Source organism: Andrographis paniculata, unplaced genomic scaffold, assembly GCF_009805555.1.
Source record: "Andrographis paniculata isolate CXL003 unplaced genomic scaffold, ASM980555v1 Contig53END, whole genome shotgun sequence".
NCBI lineage: Eukaryota > Viridiplantae > Streptophyta > Magnoliopsida > Lamiales > Acanthaceae > Andrographis > Andrographis paniculata.
The window spans coordinates 1,610,742-1,638,396 of record NW_026137588.1 but is presented as its reverse complement, the minus strand read 5'-3'; the positions used below and the strand labels follow the sequence as shown (position 1 = coordinate 1,638,396).

Genomic DNA, 27,655 nt, shown 5'->3' with positions numbered 1-27,655 from the left:
TCGCTTTGATTTCGGGTCGAGTAGACTGCTAAATCCAAGTCACATTTCAATAATCTCCACCTTGACTTGGAGTTTCTCCAACTGCAAAAGGTTCGTCAGTATCTCTCAGTCGTCTCCTTCTTGTCAGATGCCCCGAAAGGGCTTTACCTCTTGCAAATATTCACCAAGTTCAAGCAGTGCTCGAACTTCTCTATCAGTAGCGTCTTTGTCTACATATCAGTTGGATTGTTGTCTGTAGCTATTTTCTGAATAAAAAATCTGTCTTCCTGCAGAATATCACGGATAAAATTCAACCTTACATCAATATGTTTGGTTCTCTCATGATACACTGGATTTTTAGCCAAACTCAAAGCACTTTGACTATCACAGAATAACACCGGTTTCTCCACCTTCAGACCCAAACTCTGTACCAGACCATGTAACCAAATACCCTCCTTAATACCTTCAGTCATTGACATGTATTCCGCCTCAGTCGTCGACAGTGCAACCAAGGTTGTAAAGTAGACTTCCAACTGATTGCACATCCAAACAGAGTGAAGATAAAGCAAGTCAGTGATCTTCGTTTCACTAAGTCACCTCCGTAATCAGAGTCTGCATCGCCATGGCCTTTATCATCATATACCAGACAAATATCAGACGCTCCATTCAAATATCGTAAGATCCACATTATAGCTCCTCAGTAAGCTTTACCCAGATTAGCCATAAACCTGCTCACCACACTAATCGCATAAGCGAGATCCGGTCTCGTACATACCATCGCATACATAAGACTTCCAACTACACTTGAATATGGAACCGTCTTTATTAGCTAACTTTTTCAACTGTAGCCGGTATAGTGCTTCGATCAATTTTAAAGTGTGCCGCCAAAGGAATACTTACCGGTTTGGACTAATCAAAAGAGAGTGCCTGCAAAACTTTCTCAATATACTTTTCTTGAGAAAGCCATAGTCGTCCTGCTTCTCTATCACGCCATATCTTCTTACCAAGTATTTTTTATGCAGCACCCAAATCCTTCATCTCAAACTCACCCTTTAGTAGAGCCTTCAAGTCATTAATTACAGCTATATTTTTAGCTGCAATTAACATATCATCCACATACAATAGCAGATACACAAATGAATCACTAGAAACTTTCTTCGAGTAAACACAGTTATCAAACTGATTACGAGTATAACCATTAGACACCATGAAAGAATCAAATCTCTTATCCCACTGCCTCGGAGACTATTTCAAGCCATATAGAGATTTCTTTAACAAGCATACCTGGTCTACTTTAGAACTGTTGAACCCCTCCGATTGATACATGTAAATCCGTTCTTCTAGATTACCATGAAAAAATGTTGTTTTTACATCAAGCTGCTCCAGCTTCATATCAAAAGCACTCACCATTGCCAAAAGAACCCAGATGGTTTTGTGTTTAACCATAGGAGAAAAGACTTCATGGTAATCAATTCATTCCTTCTGTGAGAATCCTTTTGCCACTAATCTCGCCTTAAACCTAGCAGGTTCAACACTAAGAATTCTCTCATTTCTTTTAAAAACCCACTTGCATCCCACTAACTTCACCCTTTTTGGTACTGCAACAAGATCCCAAGTCTTGTTTTTTTCAAGAGACTGCATCTCTTCATTCATTGCTATAATCCAATTTGCTGCATCTTTACTCGCCACAGCTTCTTTATATGTCTTTGCCTCATCAGAGCCAAGATCATCACCAACCGTCAATGCGTAAGCCACATAATTCATGTCACATGTGTTGACACATCTTGCAAACCTAGCTAGTTTTTGAATATTTCTCTTTCCCTTTCTTGTTGCTATGGAATCTTCAACCCCAATACCAGCGTCATCAGCTTCCTTCTCAACCGGTTTTCCTTGAGGTTTTGACTGATCTGGTTGATCGGATTGATCAATAGTATTATCCTGCTATTTTTCCTCTAACACAACTCTGTCAAGAGTCTCAAACTCCACCATCTGGTCAGCACCATAATCTTTTGTACCTGCAATACTTCTACTTCGATCAAGCATAGTAGATTCATCAAAGGTTACATCTCTGTTAATAAAAAATTTACCAAGATTTTTACCTTCTGCACACCACAGTCGATAACCTTTGACTCATGTTACATACCCTAGAAATATGCATTTTACTGCCCTCGGCTCCAGCTTACCATCATTCACATAAGCGTATGCAGGGTATCCAAATATTCTTAGATTAGAGTAATCAGAGGGTTTACCGGACCATACCTCTTGAGGAGTCTTTAAGTCAATTACAGTTGATGAAGATCTATTAACCATATAGCTAGTAGTGTTAACTGCTTCAGCTCAGAATTGCTTAGATAAGCCAGCAAATATGCGCATACACCTAGCACGCACCATGAGAGTTTGGTTCATTCGCTCTACAACACCATTTTGTTGTGGTGTGTGTCGTATAGTCCTGTGCCTCACTATACCTTCTTTCTTGCAGAAGTCATCAAATGGAGCGTTGCAGAACTCCAACCCATTATTAGTTCTTAGAGTCTTGACCTGTTTACCCGTCCGTTTTTCAACCATGGTCTTTCCCTCCTTGAACTTCCAAAACACCTCATCTTTTGTCTTCAGAAAGTACAACCAGACTTTTCTTAAAGAATCATCTATGAAAATGGCAAAATAAGAACAATCGCCCTGTGATTTTACCGGAGAGGGACCTCATAAATCTGAATGAACATACTTCAGAATTTTTTTTGAAATGTGATGATCGGTACTAAACCTCACCCTGTGTTGCTTCTCTTTTACATAAGCCACACATAATTGAATTTTACCTGTCACATCCCCACCAAATAAACCCTGCTTGCTCAACACAGACAAACCTTGCTCACACATGTGACCTAATCGACAGTGCTACAAATTTGTTCTGTCATCATGTTTATCCAAGGACTGGGATACCGCCGCCGTTCCCATCACTGAACTGCCTTGTAGAAAATAAATTTCATGCTGCAGTTTTTCCTTCATCATCACCAGAGCACCTTTCAGGACTTTCACCCACTCACCTTCACCATGATATTTTAAACCATTCTTAGCTAAGGTGCCAAGAGAAATCAAATTCTTTCTGAGTTCAGGAACATACCAACATTCATATTTCCTGACAATACCATCATGTAATTTTATCTGCACTATCCCACTCCCCTTTTATGGCTAGAACCCCATCATCACCTAACTTCACCGTTCTATTTCACTACTTAAAAGAAGTGAGTAGATCACGAGAGAACGTCATATGGTGAGAAGCACCGGTATCCCTAATCCAGGAATCAGCAATACTAGCACTACACGCTGTCGAAACTTCACCAAAGTCCCCTTCATCAGAATTGTCTTGTACCACAACAGCACTGTTGCTACTGTTACTAGAATCAACTTTTGTATTTCCCTTCTTCTGTGGACAATCCTTTTTAATGTGTCTCTTCTCCTTGCAAATATAACACTTAACTTTGCTAGAGGATTTTGATTTTGAACGCGACCTCTCATTCCCTTTACCCCTCTCCTGTGGTATTCCCCTATCTGCAAACAGACCTGAACCAGAACCCTCTTCCAAAGAAACCTTTCTTTTCAATTCTTTGGACATAAGGACATCTTTCACATCATTAACAGAAAATTGTAGTTCTACCATATAGCATAGTATCTACAAAATTCTCATATGAACTAAGTAGTGAACACAGTAAAATTAGAGCTTGATCTTCATAATCTACTTTAACCTCAACACCTTGAAGGTCAAGAATAATACGGTTAAAGATATCAAGATAATCCTTTACCTGAGTACTTTCGGACATCCGGAGGGCGTAAAGACATTGTTTCTGATATAGCCTATTCGTGAGGGAGTTATTCTGGTACTTCTCGCACAATTTATTCCATAGCTCAAAAGCCGTCGTCTGAACTACAACCTTTCGTAACACCTCATTAGTAACTGACAGCAAGATCGCGGAATGAGCCCTTGTCAAAATCTCTTTATTCATCTCCTCATTCGTGTCTTTAGGAAACTTGTCTTCTTCCTCCAACACAGCCGCACATCCTTGTTGAACCAGAAGTGTCCTCATCTTGACCTTCCAGAGTGTGAAGTCATTCGACCCATTAAACTTCTCCAGATCAAACTTATATGAGGACATCTTCAATCAATGAGATATAGCTTTGATACCACTTGTTATGAGAAAACGAGAAAGAAAGCAAATAAAGAACACAAAAGTTTTACGTGGTTCGATGACGGTGTGTCAACCTACGTCCATGGGCAGGAACCGGAGATATTTTATTATACTGATTCAGAGTGTTACAATCATGTCATACGACTAGGAACCATAGCTATCTATTTATAAGTACCCAAAAACACCCTAAACCCTAAGCTTATTTGTTATTAATTAGAATAAGCCCAAAAGGAACTCTGCCAATTAAAACAACCATTTCGCTTTGGTTTCGGGTCGGATAGACTGCTAAATCCAAGTCACGTTTCAACGTAAACTATACCAGTAAACACAAAAAAATATTAATACTGGAAATCAAATTCGCACTTGTCTTTCCTCACATAGAGCTTACTCGCCCTCAACGATGCAAACACCTTTCGCAAGTGTTTAATGTAATCCGTCATGCTCCGGCTATACACCACAACATCATCCAAGTCGACTACGACAATATCGTTAAGAAAATCTCACAACACTTCTCGTATCAACATGCCGAAGGCTGCAAGGGCATTCGTCAAGCGGAAGGGCATGACCTTGAATTCATATAATCCATATCTCGTGATGATTGCAGTCTTCAGCTCATCACCCTCTCGTATCCGTACCTAATAGTACTATTTCTGAAGGGCCAGCTTTGACAACACCTTTGTAAACGATTAAACAAGTTAGCTATAAAGGGTGGATATCTATTATTTACTGTCAACTTGTTAAACTCTTGATAGTCATTGCATATCTTTAGACTCCCGTCCTTCTTCTTCTGAAATAGTATCAGCGTGCCAAAGGACTTTTTGATGGGGTTATGAATTTGGCCTCCAAAAGTTTCCTCAACTGCTTGCGAAACTCCACCAACTAATCAGGGGACATTCGATAGGCAGGTCAAGAGACCGGTTTCGCCCCTTACACTATGTCAATAGCATGATCGACAACTCATCGAGGGGCAGTCACTTAGGTAACTCATCCGGCATGTACTATTTTTATTATTTTTGTCCGTTTCACTTAAATGTATTTCTTTTCTATTATATTAAAAATTATTTATACATAAATACCAAAATATCTCTAACATTTATAAAATTATTTATTTTCTTATACTTGTAAAAATAAAAATATTAAAATTATCTTATACTTTTACTAATGAATCAAATACTATTTTCTCCGTCCGCAAATTTTATGCTCGCTCTCTGTGTAAATTACAAAGGAGTAAGCAGAAAAATTAGCATACATAGGTAATTCTATTTTTTTATTTTTAATTTCTATAAAAACAAATAACTTTGAGACGAATATATATATATATTTAACATTTCATTTTAAATTGACAATTTTTAAAATCTTTTAAAATAAATATAATTTTAAAAAATAAATATATTAAAAAATTGAATCAAGTAATATTATTTATTATTATTATTATTATTATTATTATTATTATTATTATTTTTGGTAGGATAGTACTTATATTTAACTCATTAATATAAAGAGGGTAAACGTTAGTTTTATCTTTATTATTATGTAACATATATAATCTTGTTGATTTTTATTTATATTTTATTCATCAGTGAAAATGTGTAAAATTTTAATATTTTTATTATGTATAAATTAATTATATGTGTAATAATTTATTTATAATTGAGGTAAAATTAAAAATATTTTGTTATTAGAGTATAATTATTTTTATAAATAGAAAATAAAAAAAATAATATTTCTCTGTCCCAAAAGTATAGCCTTATTGTTGATATTATATTGGTAGTTGGTAAAAAGTAAGGATAAATAATATTTTTGCCCTTGTGAGTATATTAGTGTAAAAAGTAGTGATAATTGTGTAATAATAATAAAAAAATAAAAATAATTTTATGATGATATGATTATTTATGAAAATGAGACTATTGTTTTTCGACAATAAAAAATAGTAAAATTGGGACTGAGGGAGAGTAAAAAATTAAAATAAAAAATACTACTGTATTACGTATGTTTTTACTTAAACAAACAATATGATGTAGGCAATTAAAAATACATTTATTCAAATAAAATGTTTGATTCGTATTTCAAATTTAAATTATTATTATTATTCACTTTTTAGTGATTAATGAAAATATATACTCCTTTCGTCCCATAATTAAGTATTCATTTATTTTTTGCGTGTTAATTTTTGGATATTAATTATTATATCAAAACGTATTACAAATTAAGTAAAAATTGCAAAAATATTTCTATTAGTGTCTTATAATACTAATATAATGACATTTGTATAAAAAATTATACAAATATAAAGATATTTTTAACGTAAAAAAGTAAATTGATACTTTATTATGGAACGGAGTGAGTATTTATTTATAAATTAACAAATTAAAATATTATTTTAAAAAAATTACTCCCTTTGTCCCATAAAAATATTAATTGGAACGGATGGAGTATGGTCATTTGATCAGATTTAAAAAAAAAAGAAGTAAAAGTAGAATTTTTTATTTTTATTTTTTTTGTAAAAATAAAGTAGAAAAAATAGTATTTTTTTATTTAAAAAAAAACAGAAATAAATTTGTATAATAATAAAAAAAAAAAAAAAATTGAATGGCAGTGAAACATTAATTTTAAATTAAAATAAAATTAATAATATCCTATCTTTTAAATGTTTTTTTTTTCGGACCTAAAACTTGACCCGATTCATAACCCTTACCCGAATGGATCGAAAATCATCCCCAAAAGCCATAGCCATCCCTACTTTCTCTTCAGACGAACACAAACACTATTGTTCACGCATTCTCGAATCTTTGAGCGTTTCGAGAGAGAAAGCAATGGGAGTTGAATCATCGGGGCAATGGTTGGAGAAAGCGTTAGTGGAATTGGGAAAGAAGATGGAGACGGGCATAGAGTTGGATGCCGAAATTATATCAGGCCTCGTTTCGTACTGTGAGATGGCCCCTCCTCTGGACGCCAAAGAGTATCTCGATGTATGCAATTGCTTCCTTACACCTCGCTCTTACTTGTATATGGGTTTCTTTGCTTGATTATGTGTTCCTTCTCTTATTGCTATTTTCAGCATATGTATTAGCGGATACCAAATTCAGTATTGTGGATGCTTGGCTTTTTCCTTCTTATTTTGTGTGCTTTTTGGCTACTGTTGCATATCCATTTCTGCTTGATAGACTGTCAGGAATTCTCGTATGTTGTGTGGAATCCAATCATGCTTGACGAACCTAATAATTTTATCACGGGGAGCTTCTAAATCCATCACAATTTTTAGTTAGGGCTCGAAGCTATTGGTAAAGTTCTTATGAGACAGTTATATTGCAATATCTAAGCATACTGCTCTATGATCAGTATATATATATATATTTATATAGATGTATATATGTATGTATCATACATTGGATGTCGAAAGTGCAATTAGTAAATTGCAGAAGGCTGATATGCAGACCTACTGAGAGGACCTGGTAATCGAGCCTCTTAGTCTTAACTCTACTACAAAACTATCATATACTATTGGTAATATACCATAAGTTACCTAGTAGTTTAGAATGTATTTACTGTGTTCCATGTAATTCTTGGTCTATAAAAGGTAGAAGATAATTATTGGCCTTAATTACTGAATCAACATGAGGAGATATACTATTGGCATCCAATGCTATATAGTAGGCCAATAATTTGTCGAGCATACGCAATTTATGATGTTTCTGATTATAAGAGTTCTTATTGTTGTATTTTAATCAGCGTATAAACATATACGTTAAGGACTACCTCCAGTTACAATATTGGTATTTTTGAAGATGAAGTTGGTTGGAAGTCCGACAAAAGATTTTAGAAGGACAAGAACATGTCATGCAAGATAGTGAAAAACACTTGGCAAATTAGTTATCTTTTATTTAATCAGAATCAGTGTTTATCTAAGTTGGTATGATCGACTTCTTTTCAAATCTTTCATCTGGTAGATCTAACAGAACTAAAATGATATGCATTAGCGTCAAGTGCGTGAAGATAATTTAGTTAATCTTCAAAATTCTTTATTTTTAAGTAGCGCCACAGTATTATTGTTGCAGATCAGATTCATGGTTTGTCTTGATTAGTGTATGCACACCAAAAAATATGTTTCCAATCAAGCATGAAACTTCTGAGATTCCACTGTTATTGAGTATGTCGGCTTTTTCAATGAACTCTTTAGATAAAGTGAGGCCAAACACTTTTACTCGAGAAATGCTTATGAAGTTCATATACATCTTTTCTTAAAAAATTACCTCTGCACTATTATAGCCGCCTTGACTGCTGCATCTAATACACCTTCAGCTATAAACTTTCATCAGAACAATCTATTTGTTTTTCAGCACTGTGAGTCTTTGATTGTAAACAACATTATCGTGTCATCATGATTCATTAACCAATTTAAGTAAATGACATGCATTGTACAGTTTATTTCTTGCTTATAATGATCGTATCTCCATTCCTTTTTAATTATTATAGGGAAATATTTATTTAATATGTACGTCAATATAATGACCCTTTTGAAGATCCTTCATTCTCTTCCCTTTATATTTTTCTGCAGAATATCATTGGTGAGGAAGTTGGAAAAAGCGTCACTGAAGAGTATCTACAACGGAGAGGTCACTCAACTGCCGGCAACTACAGCAGTACGTCAACTTCAAGTATGCATGCTTATGTTAAACCACACTCAGACGAAGGTCAAGGTATCACAGCTAAGAAGCCTCAAAGAGCACCAAAAGAGGCCATACCTCCATCAAGTCACGAAAGTCGAATTAAAACTGAACCCTCAGGATCACAGCGAGCAGGCACTGCAAATCAATCCAATTCCAAGAAGAAAAAGTCCGGAAAAGTTGTTTCTCTGGCTGAGGCTGCAAAAGGAACAATTGTATTTCAAAAGGGAAAGCCGTGCTCATGCCAAGCCCGGCGGCACAGGTTGGTGAGCAATTGTTTATCCTGTGGGAAGATCGTGTGCGAGCAGGAGGGTGAAGGCCCGTGCAATTTTTGTGGTGTACTTGTGCTGAAGGAAGGGAGCGCATATGCTGGTCTAGATGAAGGCTTTACGGTAGTATCCGATGCTGAGGCTGCTGCTGAAGCATTTGCAAAGAGGCTTGTTGAATATGATCGTGACTCTGCAGCTCGTACGACAGTTATTGATGACCAAAGTGATTACTATGAAATGGAGGGAAATAGCTGGCTGTCGAAAGAGGTCCACAATCTCACCGGATTTATATCTTCAAATAATCAGATTGATAAAAATATGCAGCATTGACATTTTGAACTGCTTTCGATTGCAGGAAAAGGAACTTCTCAGAAAGAAAAGGGAAGAGATAGAAGAAGCCGAGAAGGCCAAAAAAAGTAAAGTGGTTATGACATTCGATCTGGTCGGCCGCAAGGTTATAACTTCTTTACATAGTGCGCAGTGTTATAGTTTCGTTCTATTATGCTGTCTCGACACTGAATTTCTTTGGCTCTTGAGCTTTAACATGTGAACTAGCTTGAAGATTATGTGTATATGCATCTATATGTCAACATATAGATGTATGCATTCTTCTTTTGTCGGCCTCAAATGTTTGCCGAAGCTGATGTCTATTGCGGTTCTTAGGATAAATTGCGATTCAGTTCCCTTTGGGATACATAATTTTCTGAAATCTTTATGCGGAAAAATACTCATGTACATTAAAACAGTGTAATTTACCATCCTATAGGAATTTTTTTTGGCAATTTTGTTTACTATCCACCTGTGGTTTGAAAAGTCGGCACTATACTTTTCCGTTGTTTAGAAATTGCACAAGATTCTCTCGTGTTTTGGAAAATATTGCAAAAATCTTCTAAAAATTGTGAGTCTTTGTATTTTTTAAAAATATTGCATAGAATCCCCTAAAAGGAAATTTTGTGCAATGTTAAGAAAACACAAAGAGTCTCATGCAATTTTTAAACTAATTTAATTTTGCTTTTTTATTATTTTTGTTCAGGGGGTAAGCTAACAAAATTTTAATGTAGTAATTGGGAGTATTATGAGATACATAGTGAAGTGTTCTTGTTAATTGCAGGTTCTTTTGAAGGAAGATGAAATGGCTGAAGAACTGCAGAACCGAATATTACTGAGGCCCCCTGAGGTGAAAGACGAAATGCGCTTCAAGCCGAACCCAAATCTTAAAGTCCAACCAATATTCATCGATCCTGGTCCTAGGAGAGCGGCAAAGGACAAGCCGGTTAACAAAGGGCCGAGCAGCGGATTGTGCTTGGAGATAAGCGGGAGAGTGCAGCAGGACGCCAACAATCTAGCTCCTGCTTTGTGAAACCCGGAACTTGGGGAATCTGACCAAAAGCTATGGACTGTAAGAATGTGCAATGCTGAGTGTGGAGGAATATCTCCAGGTTTGATTTTTCCGAATGTTATCATCTTAAAGAGATTAGAGAAGTTAAATATATATATATATATATATATATTATTGGATGGTTTTCTTTATGAGTTCCATGGTTAAGTACCTGGTCACCAAGTTATGTGCGACACAGAAAAAACACATCTATTCAAACTTGTTGTAGAGCTTCGGCTGAGTCCAAAATTCTTTTGGCATATTTTTTGTTTTTAGAAGGTTTTGAGTTACATTGAGAATGATTCTATTCCTTTTTTTTTTTTTTTTTGGTTAACTTCGTGTTTTGGGGGAGAGTATAAGTATGAAGTCGTCAAGAGGTTCCGAATTCTATTTGCTTCACGGTACTCATAAACTCCTTTGAAGTGCGGAGACGGAAATACGATGGGGCTCCGGGGCCAATTGACTCCAAGCCCAATTTTTTATGATTTTTTTTATTGTTAAAAATATTAATTTTTATATATTTATATACAATTTATTATTCTAAAATTATTTAAATTTATATATATTCTGTCATTATTTTTTATTTAAATTTATTAGTTAAATATTAAAGGGGTGCTTGAGAAAGAGCTTTTTAAGAATTTTTAGCTTCAGTTGTTTGTTCAGTCAAAAAGTTAATTTACGTTGTTTTGGTAAATTAACTTTTTGAAAGAATTTTTTGGAACAAAAATTAAAAAAAAAAAACTAATTTCTGAAAAGTTAATCTACCAACTTTTTCACTTTAATTTTGTTTATTCTTTATTCACCTTTAAAAATAAATAATTTATTTCATACATATAAATATATTTTTATTAGAATATTTATTAATTATTTTAAATATATTTACTTCTTAAATTATAATTTTCTTTTTGTAAATTTAAATAATTACTATAATTAATTATTGCATATAAACTATTTTATTTGTAAAATATGTAAATGTATTAAAATAAAATTAAATAGAAAAGATAAATATTATTAATTAATTTATATATATTTTTATTATATATTTACATTAAAAATTGTTAAACAATAATTAACATAATAAAAATATATATGAAAGATTTATTATTTTATATTTTATATAATAAAAAAATTATTTTTAAATTAAATTTTTTTTTCTCAAATCTAAAAAATAAAACAAATATTTTATAATATTTTTATAATTTTCAAAAATTTTAAACTAAAATAAATAAAATTTAATATTTTAAAAAATAATATGCAAATGTTTTTAATTGTTATTTTACGTATAAACAGCTAGTGTTTATAATATGCAAACCGTTGATTTACCAAACACTTTAATATAAACAGCTAATTGAATCAACTAGTCAAACCCGTCAATTGAATCAGCTAAAAGCTAAAAGTCATAAGCTAATTGCCAAACGGACATTTCCAGTTTTATAATTTTTCCGAGATATGATAAGTAATCTTTTCACATTTCCGGTTAAACTAGCTACAAATCTCTTGAATTAAAATATCCAAACGTAAGGGTGTATTTGTTTATGAATTTTAGTTTTTGGGTTTGAATTTTTGAAAAATAAAAAATTGAATTTGAATAGTTGTTTGGTACGATATAAATAGAGATTGATGTAATGTTTTAAATGTGGAATAAATTTGTAGCGTAATATAAAAAAAAAAAATTATTGTTTGATGTGATATTTTTTTAAAAAAATATATATAAAAAAATATGCTGTAAAATCCACGAAAAAACGCAAAAAAAGTGTTATTGCCATGTTTCATTTTGAACACAAGTTTTCAAACACATGGCATGGTCATTTTTAATGTTGAGGATTTGTCATTTCCACCTTTGCAGCAATTTTCCTAGTGGTTGATTAATTGGTTAAGTGATACTTGGGAAATAATGTGTAAACTATTTTTTTATTTTTTTATTTTTCAAAATCGATTAATCGGTTGAGTAAAATTTATCAGCCCCAGCGTAATTAATTGGAAAAAAAATTATCATTTAATTTGGACATGTCATTAATCATTTGGTTAATTTAATTAACATGGACTTATAATTGAGTTTAGCTTTTAAGTGTTAATTAATTACAAGACACGTTAATTAAGCAAATTCGTAAACAATTTACATATGATGGATACCAACTCAAGACTGTTATAATTTATAAAGAAGCCGACTCTTAGCATGAGCAACCTGAGTAATTGCTCACGGCCTCTGCTTTAAGATGCTCATTCTTTTTAACATTATCTTATTATCAGTAGATATATTACAATTTAATTTAGATTTTATTCTTTATTCTTTATTTTTCTCAACAATTACTCAATTTAATTTTAATTTTAACTAAATTTTCTAAAATTAATTCTATCTTCCTCTGCCTTCAAAATTCGTAAATATTTTTAAAGCCTATTATTATTAGATATATAAAAGTTAATTTAAATTTTATCTTATATTTTTCTCTACGGTTATTCAATCTAATTCTAATTCTAATTCTAATTCTAATAAACTATAATTAGAATTTTTCTAAAATTAATCTCAAATTCAATTATAATTCTTATAAATTCTAATCTGATTTTTTAAAAAATTAATCTTATATTCTTCGCTTTTAGAATTTGTAGTTATTATTATTGAGTTATTGGTTTTAATAGTCAAGATATTGTAAAATTTTATAATAGTCAAGATATGTATCGCAATCTAGGCCCGGCAATCTACTCCACACCAACAAAAAAAGATCATTTTTTGGTTAGTGTGTGGCAGGTGACTTGAGGTGTCGGGGGTTTGAACCCATGACCTCATGGTCACAAATCCAACCCCTACACCACTAGGCGACACAAATAAAAAATAAATAAATTAATTAAATAAAATAAATAATAATAATAATAATAATAATAATAATAATAATAATAATAATAATAATAATAATAATAATAATAATGTATTCTTGATAAGTTAAAGTCTGTCACCCTAAGAAATAAATGTTTTATCTCAATATTAGAAATATTTTCTAATTTTCCCGAAGACACCTTCATAATGTAAACCTGCTTTAATTCCAAGGTTCCTATAATTTTCCACACATAGGACGTAAATTTAAATGATATTATTATTTTTTTTTTCGTTATATTTATAGTTTTATAAATGTTAATAAACACATCAATTAAATCATATTAACTCAAAATAAATAATATAAGATTATATGTGCGACCAAAATATATAAAATTAAAATAACTATGCAATTAATAGATCAAAATTATTAAAAAATTCGTTATAAGTCAATGCTATAAATATCAATATGAAATGAAGTGTAGCACAAGCTTAAAAGTAATGCTATAAATTTTTATTCAAGGTTGAACATCAATTATGAATACGTCATTAGTCATTAGTTTATTTTTATTCTTTTTTTTTTTTTTTTTTTAGCTTTGGATTAATTTTTAAAAGTTTGAATTTTTTTATTTAATATAATCATTTATAAAAAGTATATATATATATATATACTTTTTTCAAGAGATATAAAGACTTTCTTATTGTGGTAGGTATGTATAGGTACTTCCAAAATTCTTTTTCCAAGGTAGTTAAATAGTGTCTAGGAAATGACCTTTTCGTTTGTTTATATATATTGTGTTAGGTATGTATCAATACTTCCAAAATTATATGTTACATTTTAATATCTTGGAAATGACTATTATATGATATAAGCCTCACCTGCCAAGATTCTTCCATTTCCTGCTTAATAGATGCCTTTGTATTATACTTAGAATGCGACCAACTTGATTAAATATATATATATATATATATATATGGTGTTAGTTGGTCATATATTTTGTGGGCTTATTTACTTTGCATTTTGTTTTTAGTTTTTTATTATTTAATTATCATTCTTTTTCATGAAAATACATTATAATTTTTTTTGTAAAATTTCATATCATATTATGTTTAGATTAAAAAGAAAAAAAAAATCACAATTAAAGCTGAATTTGGGGATGAAAATGACTTGTAAAATCAACCGATCAAGAACCCTAAGTGAAAATACATTCGGGTAGTCAGTTAATAACGTAAGAAAAAGAGAAAGATTTGGCAACAAGGATGAGGGTAAATAAGTAAAAAAAAAAATTCAAAAAATTCAAAGTTTACTTGTCGCCCACGTGGTGTCGATGGAGGATCGTTTCTGTCAAATTTTTGGAGTTGAAGAACAAAATATACACAAGTTCATGCATTAAAATGATAAAGAAGTCAAGTACAAACTAAAATAAAAGTTTACCCTTAAAAAATTATTTTTTTCGTCTCAAATATCTTGTAATATTTTTCTTTTTGATCTCTCCCAAATACCATACAATATTTTCGAAATAGAAAATAATTAACCATACTTTATCACATCACATCACCCAAATGAAAAAAAATAAATATATACTCATCTTTCCCATCACACACTATAAGAAATTATCAATTTTGTAACGAGATTTTTTCATTTCTAAATTCACTTTTTCCGTTACTAATGATATTAGAGACGGAATTAGAGATAGAATTACGTTAACTACGTGAACTTTAGAAACAAAATTCCGTTACAAATATATTATTTTTTTTTGTAGTGATATCACTTAAGTATCAAATTATCCTATTTAATACTGTATGTCGCCAAACGCTCAACTCGCACACACAACAACACCAAACACTTGGAAGAACAATGAACCAGTAAATAACCAAAGCACAGATTAATTGTTTGCTTTTGGGGTAGACTACGAATGCATACAGTAATAGAAATAATTCAACCAAGATGTTGAAATAGGTTGGCTGCACCAACCTACTTCTGGGGGTTCCAACCCAGACGTAATCTCTTATGAAAAACATCGAAACTTCAAGATACATGGACACCATTCAATCTACATGCGTCAATTTTTTCCATTTCATAACCCCTCCTTAAAAATGCTACCCAGACTATCTTTCTGTTTTCGTTTTTCTTGATTATCTCACGTATATCATCCTTCCCCACCCTTTCATAATCCAACAAACTCTACAAAAAAAATTTCACAAACCAATCTGTTGAAAACTGAATAGATTACTTCTTCATTACTTGCAAGGCACCTTATCACCTGGACCACACTCACCATATTCAATCGGTTTTTGAGACACAAACTAAATGGACCTTCTTAACAATTGGGCTGAAATAACGAAGGCCCAGTCTTCAATTAAAGTCCATCTGTCATCGAGACAGTCTGCAGATATCAACCAAAATCCGAACAAACTAACGACCAGTAACAATCTCTCCCTTTTTGGTTGATGTCTTCCGACCATGAACAAAAATTTTACATGAGCTTTTACAATGACAAGCAACACAATTCCAAACCACCTCACAGAACGCACATACATCACAAAAACAACCAAGACAATTCAAGTTCACATCACAAAAACATCAAACCAAAATACATAACGCAAAATACCAGAGCAGTCCAAGTTCATAATTAGCCCATACATAAACACCATATACCAATATCTTCAAAATTAACTTACTGCAGATCATGCGTTCTTTCCTCCTGAAATATGATATATCTCCCCCTTTGGGAGACATCAATCAAAAGAGCTGTCGGACGCTCCATCGTCCAAGTCCTCACCATCATCCTCCATAGCTTGACTCCCAACACCTGGAATCGATTGCTGAATTCTCCCAAGAACTTACCTTAATTCCTGGCGAAGGTGAGCAGCGAAAGCATCTCCCGACAAAGTCGGACCATCCTTAAAGTCGTTGTGTGCGAAAGACAGACTGGAGGGTGGCCCATAGGATTTCACCTCATGTATGGCCTCCCCATTTCGAGGCTTTATACCTAATGATCCTAACAAGCCTGTGATTAAGGTAGGGTATGGAAGATGTCCCGACTCGGAAATCTTGTCTCCAGTGAATTTTAGTATCCTCTCCAGAACCACCCGACCAAAATCCACAAGCGAAGCATAATTATCAATACAGTAAATTAACGTACCCTTTAAGGAACTCACCGCAGAAGCATTCTTTGTTGGAAATATATTAAAGGCACAAAGAAGGTAAAGATAATGAAACTTTACCATAGAAAGAGTAGGGCTAAATCCGGGACGTCCAAACTTCGACCATTTTTCCCCAGATATGAAGCGAACAACAATAGACTGAGGGACTTGAAGATAATGACCAGGACTATAAGCATGAGAATTAACACACACACGAAGGTACTTCAAGATTATATCTGGTGATAAATCAAGCAGTTTTCCCCGAATGAATATTTTATGAAACTAAGGAGAAGAGGGATCATCAATCTTGGAAGATAGGTTGGAGTAGAACTCATGAACCAAAGAGGGACAAAATTCCCTAAGAGATCTCGCCTAAATTTTAGCTTCTTATCCTTTGAATAGATCTCAAATCTAAGTTCCTTATATTCAGAATCATCAAATCGTACCTCAGGAATGAAATCACGGTAAACATATATATCATTCATATACTACATGGCCTCAATAGTAAAGAAATTCTCATCCAAGGCATCAACTACATCCAGAGATGGGACAGATGACTCACTGGCCGATAAATCAGACGTTTGTAGCCCCTAGAGCGAGTTCGAATGTTTCTTAAAACAGTAGAAAGAAGAGTATCATCCCTTTCGTCATCCTGCTCTGTTTGTTCAGTGCTCGGACCACCATCAGATCCTCTAATATCAGGGTTCACAATAGGAAGTTTTTCGATAGATTCCCCAAATACTATATTTTCCAACTCTTCACCTGAAAATGACTACATTAATGTCTGGAATATCAATGTGAAAAACCGAGGCATTTGAATCACCAGTGTTGATTTCCATGTGTTCCTCATCAATAGTGACAAATTGGGGCGCGGATACACGATTCATTCGAAGATGTGATACACCAGTAGTGCGCCTTGAAGACAGGCCACCCCGACCACTTCGTGTACGCACCATTTGTAGTAGAGTTTAAGAGGATTGCTTGACTTGATAAATAAAATGGGGAATGTGTCTATTCGACTCTCAGGAGTGATCACAGTATGTGATTGCGGAGAATACTGTAGCACGTTTTGGCTTCACGAAGCGTCTGATGAAGCCTGTGCACTGGGCAGACTAATTACTGACATATCACACCATAAACTAGCTTTAGCATGAAGCCAACTATTATGGGCCTACAAATTAGGATATATAGCATGCTGAATACATGGGCCTGATACAAACTTAATCCAAATAGGCTTGCCAGAGTAGATATTAGGAAGCACAAAAACCCATCAAGCATCCACTTCCAGAGATCATTCAAAAAGCGTGATACTATAAACCCAAACAACTACTTTTGTGTAATCACGCACATCCATTACTGCAGTAAACATAAACCAAGGCTCCGACGAAGAGTTTCATACTGAGCCCAATCCAACGGTTTTGTCAAGATATCTGCGAGTTCGTGAGCTGTCTGAATGTATTGAAGACTGCATATCTCATTTTCAATAAGATTACGAATGAAGTCATACCGGATATCAATATGTTTAGTCCGGCTATGCTGCACCGGATTCTTCGAAATGTTTCACGCTTGAATTATCCCATCTGAGAGTGAACTCCTTACACTGAATCCTATAATCGTTTAACATTTGTTGCATCCATAACAATTGTGAACATCTTGCTTCAGCGGCAACATGTTCGGCCTCAGCGGTAGAAAGCGCAATGAAATTTTGCTTCTTTAAAAACCAACTCACCAAGTTATCACCAAGATAGAAACACCCACTCGACGTGCTTTTTCAATCATCACAACACCCGGCCCAATCCGCATATGTATATCCTCCTAACTCTAGTGACGATTTTCTTGAATACCAAAGACAAGTTTCAGAGGTTCTCTTTACATACCTCAAAATTCTTTTCACGGCTTTGAAATGTGATTCTTTGGGGTTTGCTTGGTAATGAGCACACACTCCGACACTAAAGCTAATGTCATCATGCTACGATATTTCCGTTGGTCCACAGATGCTCCCAGCTCATCTTTTGACGACTTATCTTGCACTCCCATCGGTGTTCGAATACTCTTTGAATTTTTCATATCAAATTTCTTCATCATGCTTTGAACATACTTACCTTGATTGAGGAAAATCCCATCACCATACTGTCGAACTTGCAGTCCAAAGAAATATTTTAACTCTCCCATCATAGACATCTCAAACTTATCGGCCATGATTTTCACGAACCCATCCTTAAGACAACCTGCAATAAAACCAAACACAATGTCATCAACATATACTTGCGCAATTATTACCTCATTATTCTCCCATTTGATGAAGAGTGTTTTGTCAACCGATCCTGAATGTAGTTCCTTGACTGTAAGTAAGTTGATAGTCGTTCGTACCAGGCCCGTGGAGCCTGTTTCAGTCCATATAATGTCTTTCTTAGTTTGAATTAATTAGGGAGTTTTGGATCTTCAAATCCCTTGGGTTGAGCAACATAGACATCTTCTTTTAGCCGCCCATTTAAAAATGTTGTCTTAATGTCCATCTGAATAGTTTGAACCTCATGGAGCAGGCTATTGAGAGCATCATTTTGAACCGCCTCCAATCTTGCAACTGGTGCGAAAGTTTCATCACAATCAAATCCTTCAACTTGTGAGTATCTTTGAGCAACCAGTCTGGCTTTCTTTTGAACAATGTTTCTCTCTTCATCAGTTTTATTTTTGAATATTCATTTCGTTCCTACGATGTTAGCCCATTTCTGGTGGTTTGACGAGTTCTCACACTTCATTCCTTTCGAACGGTAACAATTCATCTTGTATGTAATAGTTTTAAAAAATAAAATTTTTACCCTATTTACGAGTATTACAAAATAAATACTTCCTTCATCATTTTTTTTTAATTATTTTTATTTTCGTCAATTCTATTTTATTTGTCATTTTTTTTAAAAAAAAAAAATAATTAGAAACTTTAATCATATTTTAGATTTTATAATTTATAATATTTTAATTATAGTACTTAATTATTTTAATTTTAATTTATAATTAATTTTATTATACAATATTTATACTATAAGGAATTAGGTGGATACTATTTGATTATACAATAATGATAAGAAATTCGGTTTTGAAACACATAAGAGATATTTAATTTATGATATAATTTATTATTATTAGTTTATTAGTTTATTGTGTGGTGTTATTCATAATTTTGAAATAAATTTTAATATATGTGATTAAAAAACAAGTAGTATTTTTTTTTTATAAAAAAATCAATAAAAATTTTCAAAGAAAGTTAATCCAAATACAATATATTTTTGATAATTTTATTTATGTATACATTTAATTTTTATTAACTCAGTGATTTTTAGCCTTTTTTTTACATTTATTTTTTATTAACTCACTGATTTAATATAAAATAAAGGGAAAAAATCAATTTTGGTACCGATATAATTAAAATTAATCAATTTTGGTCCAAATATAAAAAATTCATCAATTTTGATCTTAATATAACTAAAATTTATCAATTTTGGTCCAAATATAAAAAACTCATCAATTTTGGTCCCAATATAAACAATTTCAATCAATTTTGGTCCCATTATAAATAATTTTTATTAATTTTGGTCTCACCGTTAAAAAACTAACGGAAGTTGCTGACGTGGACATGACGGAGGTGACGTGGCAGTTGACCTGGAAAGTACACGGCCACGTACAATTATACACGGTCATGTTGTTACATGGCCATGTATATTTCAGTGTATAATTATACATAGTCATGTTGTTACACGACCATGTACAATTATACACAGCCATGTTGTTACAGGGTCATGTATATTTCAGTGTATAATTATACATGGCCATGTTGTTACACGGCTATGTACAATTATACACGGCCATGTTGTTACATGACCATGTATATTTCAGTGTATAATTATACACGACCATGTTGTTACAAGACCATGTATAATTCTACAATAATGAGTCCATTTCAAGTCGAACAATTTAATCCATATAAAAAAACTCAATCCGACAATAAATATTAATATAATCATAAAAAAATACTCTCTCAGTCTAATTTCTACCGTCCTAAAGTATATTTGAACAATTTTTTTTAAGGTAATTATCTTTTTGTTATGATATAATAAATTCATCCTTAATGGCACAATAAATATTAAAAGGTAATAAATAAGTGAAAAGTAAAAAAATAAAATTTATATTTAAAAAAAAAATAAGACAATAATTGCTGCATCGTATTAGTTTGTGGCAGGAGGAAGTAAATTCTAAACCCAATCTCAGCTCCAATATAAATATATTCTAACTATACATACATTAAACAGTAAAAAACCCATTGAAAAGATAAAAAGGTAAATAAAAAACTACCAAAAGTGAGAGTAGCAACAAAGATTTATTACAAGAAGAGAGTAGCAACAACAGATAATTATTCAAGGCCTTGAAGAAGGCAGGCAGGCAAGCAGAAATGCAGAATTTTAATCTATTACAATTAACGAGCGGGCAGTTCATAGTAAGTAATTCTGACCTCATCCTCAGGCCTCTCAGGTGGATTTGTCTTGTTCTTCATCCTCATCGCCTGATATTCCTTGTACTGAAATCTCTTGTACTTCGCGGCTTCTCCTACATCCTCTGTGAACTTCGCCAACGGCTCGATCCACTTTTCGCCCTCGATGTTATAAAAGAACGCAAACGAGTGCCGGTCTCTCCCTTTCGGACGAGCAACTCTGTGAGTCGCGCTCTTGAACTTCTTGTTGCTCAACACCTACGAATCATATTATAAATACCATCAAAATAATTCACACAACAATCTTGAACGAACCAATTTTATGTCGAGCAAATTTTTTGTCGCCAAATTCGGCTCATAGTGTAAACATTGATATAATTTGCTAAGTTAAAAAAAAAAAAAAATTCATAAGTAAATTATGTTATTCGCTCTGGGTTACTAGCAAATTATCATTTTTTATTTTTTTTTCGTGATTTAAAAATTTCATAAGTTGAATCAATTTTTTTTATTGAAATTCTTACGTATAATTCTCCATTAGTTAAAAATTTTAACGAAAAATAACTCTTCAAATAATAAACTACTATTCCCTCGATTATGTAAAATTATACCCAATTTGATCGGCTATGAGTTTTAAAAAAATAGATAAAAATAATTTTTTTTTTCGTTTTTATGATTAAAAAAATAATAATAAATTTAAATTAAAATTTAACCAGTGAATAATCATGTAAGAAATAAATGGTAAGCTACTCAAAATTTGAATTATTTCATAATAAAGAAATGGTATATAACAAACATATAACATTCAAACTATCGATAAAATCAAATCATAAATATTTAACCTTATGTAAAAAATAAAGTCGAAAACAACTAAATCTAATTTATAAAACTAAATAACTAAAATATCTAGAATTGCTTAGAATTTTCAATTCATGTAATGAAGTTTAACCTTTTGAAATCAAAAACGATCGATAAAATCGAATTTTTCGTAGAAAACACAATAAATCATTCGAGTATATACCTGAAGAACATCGCCGATGTTGACAACAATGGTGTCCGGATTCGGAACCACCGGAATCCATTCCCCAGCCTTTTTAACCTCAAGCCCTCCGACATCATCCTGGATTACAAATGTAAAAATGTTGCTGTCTTCGTGCTCCAACAGCCCATTCTTACCGTCGGATTCCGAGGAGATCGGAAAGTAGCGCAGAGCTACCATGAAATCCCAGCTCCTGTCGCCATTGAAGGTCTTCAAGAAATCTGGAGGAAGCTCAAAGCAGTCGTTAAGAATCTGCTCCATCAACTCTCCAGTCTTCCTGAAATGTCCGAACATCTCCTCAAGCACTTCTCTGGCCGTACAACAAATAAATCATTACCTCAATTTTTAAATATTAAAAAAATAAAATTGTACATAATTCTTATAGTTTCTAAATCATAAAATTTCGTAATTTAAATTTGTACTCTTTATATTTTAAAAGGCACGAAATCCCACCAGCCACGACATAAAATTTTACTTGTGTAGTAAAAAATAATTTTCTATCGATATGTTTTACGTGACAGCATATTTTATGCAATATTTTTCAAAGAATGCGTCGTATAATTTTTTTAAATAAAATTAGATTTACACTAAGTTTCGAAGAATTCTGAAGAGTTTTGAAATTATAAAAGCATTCTATACTATGATTTTTAAAATATAAGGACGGTCATGTAATTTTACTTTACTACAAAAGAATGTCATACAATTTTTATATAAATTTTAAAATAAAATAAAAATTTAAGCTGAATTTAAAAAAATTTTGAAATCATAAAAGAATTTCGTAGAATAAATTTTTAATGTTGGGGAGTAGGAGGAAGGATTTACTATGACTTTCGAAATCAATTAGGCAATTTTGCCTATTAAAAATTATTTTCAATAAAATTAATTTTTTAATAATACCTAAAATCGGGAGGGTTTGGGGGCATGACGTTGAATCCAGATTTGGGGTCGAACATGAGGAAATACTCGAGCTTGTCGGCGGACTCCGGCGGGTGCTGCCGGTAGCCGGCGGGGAGGGGGGCCTCCGACGGGGCGGCGTATTGGAGCTTCTGGTCGTCGGGGAAGGCGAGGAATTCGCCGGAGAGTTGCAGAGCGCGGGAGATGAGGTGGAGGGGGACGCCGTGGTTCGCGATTTGGAAGAATCCGTACTCTTCGCAGGCCTGCCTTATGGTGGTGATGGCGTTGTTCTTCGCGGCGGCGCCGTCGCCGGAGGATTTCAGGAACGGGGAGAGATCGACGGTGGGGATTTCCATTGTTGAGACTGAAGGTTCTGTTGGTGTTTTCGGTGGAGAGTGATGAAGGTAAAGTCGCTTATTTAAAGGGACTTTTGGTTGAATGGAAACGGTGTCGTTTTGTGGTGGTTAATTTGTTGTTATTATTATTAAATTTTTCAGAGTTTTTAGAAAATGTGGGGTGGGGTGGGGTGGGGTGGGTAATTTGTTGGGTTCCCCCATAATGAATTTTTTAAAATCGAGGTTTGTTTGGTCGTCCTGTTGGAAATGTGGGTCGAGTTTTTAATTTTATTGTTTTTTATAATTATTTCAGGACAATTTTCACTGGACTTCCTATATTTATTTTTAAATTTTTATTTACTCTTTATGCATTACTTTGTCTATTTTTTTATTTTTTATTTTTATAAATTTATTTTTTTTTATTCCCTATTTATTTAAAAGCTCTAAATATCCTTATTTAATTTATCATATATATTGTATTTTTCATTTTGTCTTTTGTGTATAAATCTTTAATTTTTGCCTTATAATTTTACTTTCTTATTATACATATAATAAATAAATAACCGTATGAAATAAATATTGATAGAAAAAAACATTAATGATATAAATTTGTAACAATTTAAAAAAGAGAATTTGTTAATAATACATAAAGTAAAACTTAATTGTACAATAATTTATTTGAAAAAGTATATATATATAAATATTCTCGTGTAGATACACAAAAAAGATAATGGAGTATAAAAAATTAATGTTGTAAAGACTAATATATTTAAAAAATAATTATATACATGTATGATATACTATTGATAATATTAATAAGTCAATTGATTTAATATACAAATATTCATACCATGACAAATAGTTAAAAATATTTATTCGTAATCCTTAAACAACAATGCAATATATTTATAATGATATAGTGTCTCAAATGAATAAAATGTCAGTAAAGTAATACTTCATTCGTCCCAAAACTATAGTCTGAGTTGTGTTCGGCACGAGATTTAAGAAATATTGATATTATATTGGTAATGAGTAAAAAAGTACATGTAAAAAACTTTTTTGCCATTGTAGGTGTATTAGTGTAAAAAGTAGTGGCAATTGTGTAATAATAATGAAAAAGTAAGTGTAGTTTTACAGTGATATGGTTATTTATGAAAATGAAACTATTGTTTTGGGACGGACAAAAATGGTAAGCAAAACTATTGTATTGGGACGGAGGGAGTAAAAAATATTTCAAATATCATTTAAAGTATTGATTACAGTATAGAAAAGTATTGAAAATAAATTTTAAAAATATAAATCTTCATTTTACAAATTTTTTATTTTTTAACTAAAATAATCGGCATGTGAAAATAGATGAATCGATTTTTTTTAGATTATATGAGAGTGGGGACAAAAAAATAAAAAAAATATTACTTAAAGGATAAAATATGATATTTATATAATAAATTTATAAATAGAATATGGAGTTTAAAGGAAAGAATTTGCAAGTATGTAGGGATGACAAAGAAAAGTAATTAAGAGTTAGAAATTTTAGGAAAATTAACTCTTATTTCAACCGTAAACCAATAAAATAAATACTTAGGTAAAAATATTTATAATTTATCAATAGTTTGAAAAATATACACTAATTTTTTATGATTTTAAAAAGTGTAAAAGATTCTTTTATGCTTTCAAAATATTGTGCAAAATTTTTGTTTTAGGAGATGATGTACTACTTTGTTCCGGAAGAAGCGTAACGTTTACTTTTTGTACGTAGATGAATATTAGTATTATATTGATTTATAGTGAAAAAGATAAAAATATCCCTATTAGATTGTGTGATGTAAAAGTAATGACATTTGTGTAATATATTGAAAATTGTAAGGATATTAATTATGTTAGATAGGTGCTACAATTACTAAATAAGTAAATGATATCCTTATTTTGGGACGGACAAAAATAAAAAAATAATATATTTCTTATGGGATGGAGGGAGTACAATATTTTTGAAAATAAGAGAGATTTTTATACAATTTTTAGGAGATTTTATGCAATATATTTTTAAAATACTTATTATATTATCACATTATTTTGTCAAATAAATATTTAAATAATATGTTTGTTTCAATAGACATGCATAATCTAACTAAAAAAATCATAATATTTAAACATAATAAATCATTTCCCAAAAACAATAACTAGGTTAAGGCAAAACTAGGGTTTCAAACCTATTCCACAAATTTTACGATTTTCAACTTAAAATACTATAATAATCTCCGCATAAGCCCTAAGGGACATTATAATCAACTTTTTAGAAGAAATAAGTAAACCTTAACACTTTTAGGGCAAACCCATTTAAAAATAATTTTAAAAAATATCAACAAAAGGGTCTAGAGATTAGAACATATCATTTACCTAAGATTAATATCACTTATCTTACGAAAAAAGACCAAAACAAAGAGTTTTGAAGAAGAAAACTTCCAAAGAAGAAAAGGAAGATGACTACCGGCGGCTGGCAGGAGAGAACGCTAGATGCTCCATCTCTCTTCTGTAATCTTTATTTTCTATTCTTAAAATAAATAGACTTGGGCCTAAACCTATTTTTTTAATTCCCTTGGGCCCAAAATGGTCCAAACACTCTAACCACTTTTAATTTAATATAATTACATCATTTCTTACACCAAAAGTTCAAAATAAAATTGTCCAACTCCGGCATCGGATTCCGAAAAGTTTCGGTGAACTTCCGGAGATTATTTTTACGAGGTATTAGATCCTCCCCGCTTAGGATATTTCATCCTCGAAATCGATCTATACGCCCGGAGCTACCTCAGATAACTCCGCCAATTTAAGCTTCAAAAGGTTAGCAGGAAATTCTATGTCTCCGATCATATGACAGACACTCCTACGAGAAGACAATTACAAGGCACTAGCTCTCCTGAAGGTAGCCTAATCCCTATCAAACCCTCTGTTCGAGAATTTAATTATAGGCTCTTAGCACATCTACTCGATATGAAAGAAAGGGATGCACCGGAATCAAAGAGAATAACTACAACCAAAGAATTCACCAAGAACGTACCGGTCAGGACGTCTCCCTGGTTCTCCACAGCTTGCCCTCTCGTCATGACATTGATGTGACATCTCTGGCTACTCCTTCCTCCTCTTATCGCACGTTGAGGTGCCGCTGGTGGCATACGACCTTGCTGCTGCGGAACCGGAACCCTCTCAATCGCATTCGGAGCTCCAAGTAACTTGGGACAAAACCTCTTGACATATCCCAGCTCATGGCAGTAATAGCAAGTGACGGACTAGCCATCGCAACGCACTCCCGGATGAGACTTTCCACATTGGCTACAAACAGTCGGACCGCCATGACTGTCACTTGAATTCCCATGGGTGAATTTAGGGCGAGATGCATAAAGCGTAACCAGGAACCTTCTCCGATTGATCCTCTCGCTGATGGTTCTTCAACCTCTCATTCACCTTCTCTTTTCCTCTATCTGCCCTGCGGATTCCATCCCTCCGCTCATCATACGATATTCGATTTGATGTTAGCCATCTTTTCGTATGTCTCCTGAAGGGTCATCACACTGAAGCCAGCTAAGAACCGTTGAAAGTCTCGGTTTAACCCACCAACAAACCTCGTCAACTTACATCGATAATTCACCGCCAAATACGGAGCATAAGTAGTCAACTCATTAAAACGCGTGAAATATTCTTTCACCGTCATATCACCCTACACCACCAAAGCGCTAAACTTATCCTCCTTTGCTCTCTGAAGGTGTGGGGGATAAAATCGCGACAATATCATCCCCTTAAAGGCCTCCCACGGTAATTCAACCAAGTTGCTCCCGGAAGCCTTCTCATTATTCCACCATTTCTTGGCCAATCCTTTCAAGTTATACGCGGCTATCATAATCTTCTCTAATTCTAGGCATCTCACCACCTCAAGTATCATCTCCAAATGATTCAAATATTCTCCCAAAATAGTTGGGTTCGATTGACCAGTGAAAGTCGGAGGACTATAACGTAACACTGCATTCATAGCACTCAAGGGCTACTGACCGAATTGTCCCATAAATTGACGAAAGATCTCCATTATCGGATCTGAAGGTCGAACGGGATTCTGAACTAGAGACTCAGGGTTTTGGGAGTGTCTACTCTTAACCTCTTCATCGGACTCAGGTGCCATAGGAGGCTGATGAGCACGCCTATGGGGCATCTGCTAATCGAGACTAGACCTTATAAGTTGTAGCTAATCAAGACTAGACCTAATAAGCTCTAGCTAATCAAATAGCATAACCAATGCACATAAACATAAAGAATAAACATAAAATGCAATGCATGCCATGAATGCACCCAAACCTGACTAAACCTATGATCTAATTGATTTTAGAAATTTCAAAATCCTAAAGTTTTATTAATCAAGAAGCATGAGTCTTTAACATAAGCTCTGATACCAACTGTAACACCCCAGCCGGCTCAAATTGGAGTGTCACCG

The 27,655-nt window shown here is 32.9% G+C and overlaps 2 protein-coding genes across 2 annotated transcripts; one reads left to right on the top strand and one right to left on the bottom strand.

Annotated features, from left to right (window-relative positions):
- The first annotated feature begins 6,899 nt into the window (after window positions 1-6,899).
- On the top strand, window positions 6,900-10,761 carry LOC127255089 (uncharacterized). The gene is made up of 4 exons (XM_051280465.1): window positions 6,900-7,129; window positions 8,716-9,360; window positions 9,449-9,547; window positions 10,205-10,761. The coding sequence occupies exons 1-4, from the start codon at window positions 6,974-6,976 to the stop codon at window positions 10,451-10,453; spliced, it is 1,149 nt and encodes a 382-aa protein (XP_051136422.1). The 5' UTR covers window positions 6,900-6,973; the 3' UTR covers window positions 10,454-10,761.
- Window positions 10,762-20,780: 10,019 nt separating this feature from the next.
- LOC127255099 (1-aminocyclopropane-1-carboxylate oxidase-like) lies at window positions 20,781-23,250 on the bottom strand. Its single transcript, XM_051280479.1, has 3 exons — window positions 22,844-23,250; window positions 21,929-22,256; window positions 20,781-21,168 (listed from the first exon to the last, which is right to left on the bottom strand). The coding sequence occupies exons 1-3, from the start codon at window positions 23,194-23,196 to the stop codon at window positions 20,896-20,898; spliced, it is 954 nt and encodes a 317-aa protein (XP_051136436.1). The 5' UTR covers window positions 23,197-23,250; the 3' UTR covers window positions 20,781-20,895.
- Between the last annotated feature and the right edge of the window lie 4,405 nt (window positions 23,251-27,655).

Bases quoted from the DNA above. Each gene is read 5' to 3' on its own strand.
- LOC127255089 (XM_051280465.1), top strand. From the start codon at position 6,974: ATGGGAGTTGAATCATCGGGGCAATGGTTGGAGAAAGCGTTAGTGGAA. The intron at 9,361-9,448 runs GTCCACAATCTC...TTTCGATTGCAG, and splicing joins ATAGCTGGCTGTCGAAAGAG to GAAAAGGAACTTCTCAGAAA. The intron at 9,548-10,204 runs GTTATAACTTCT...TGTTAATTGCAG, and splicing joins TCGATCTGGTCGGCCGCAAG to GTTCTTTTGAAGGAAGATGA.
- LOC127255099 (XM_051280479.1), bottom strand. From the start codon at position 23,196: ATGGAAATCCCCACCGTCGATCTCTCCCCGTTCCTGAAATCCTCCGGC. The intron at 22,257-22,843 runs GTATTATTAAAA...TTGTACGGCCAG, and splicing joins CCAAACCCTCCCGATTTTAG to AGAAGTGCTTGAGGAGATGT. The intron at 21,169-21,928 runs GTATATACTCGA...TATGATTCGTAG, and splicing joins ACATCGGCGATGTTCTTCAG to GTGTTGAGCAACAAGAAGTT.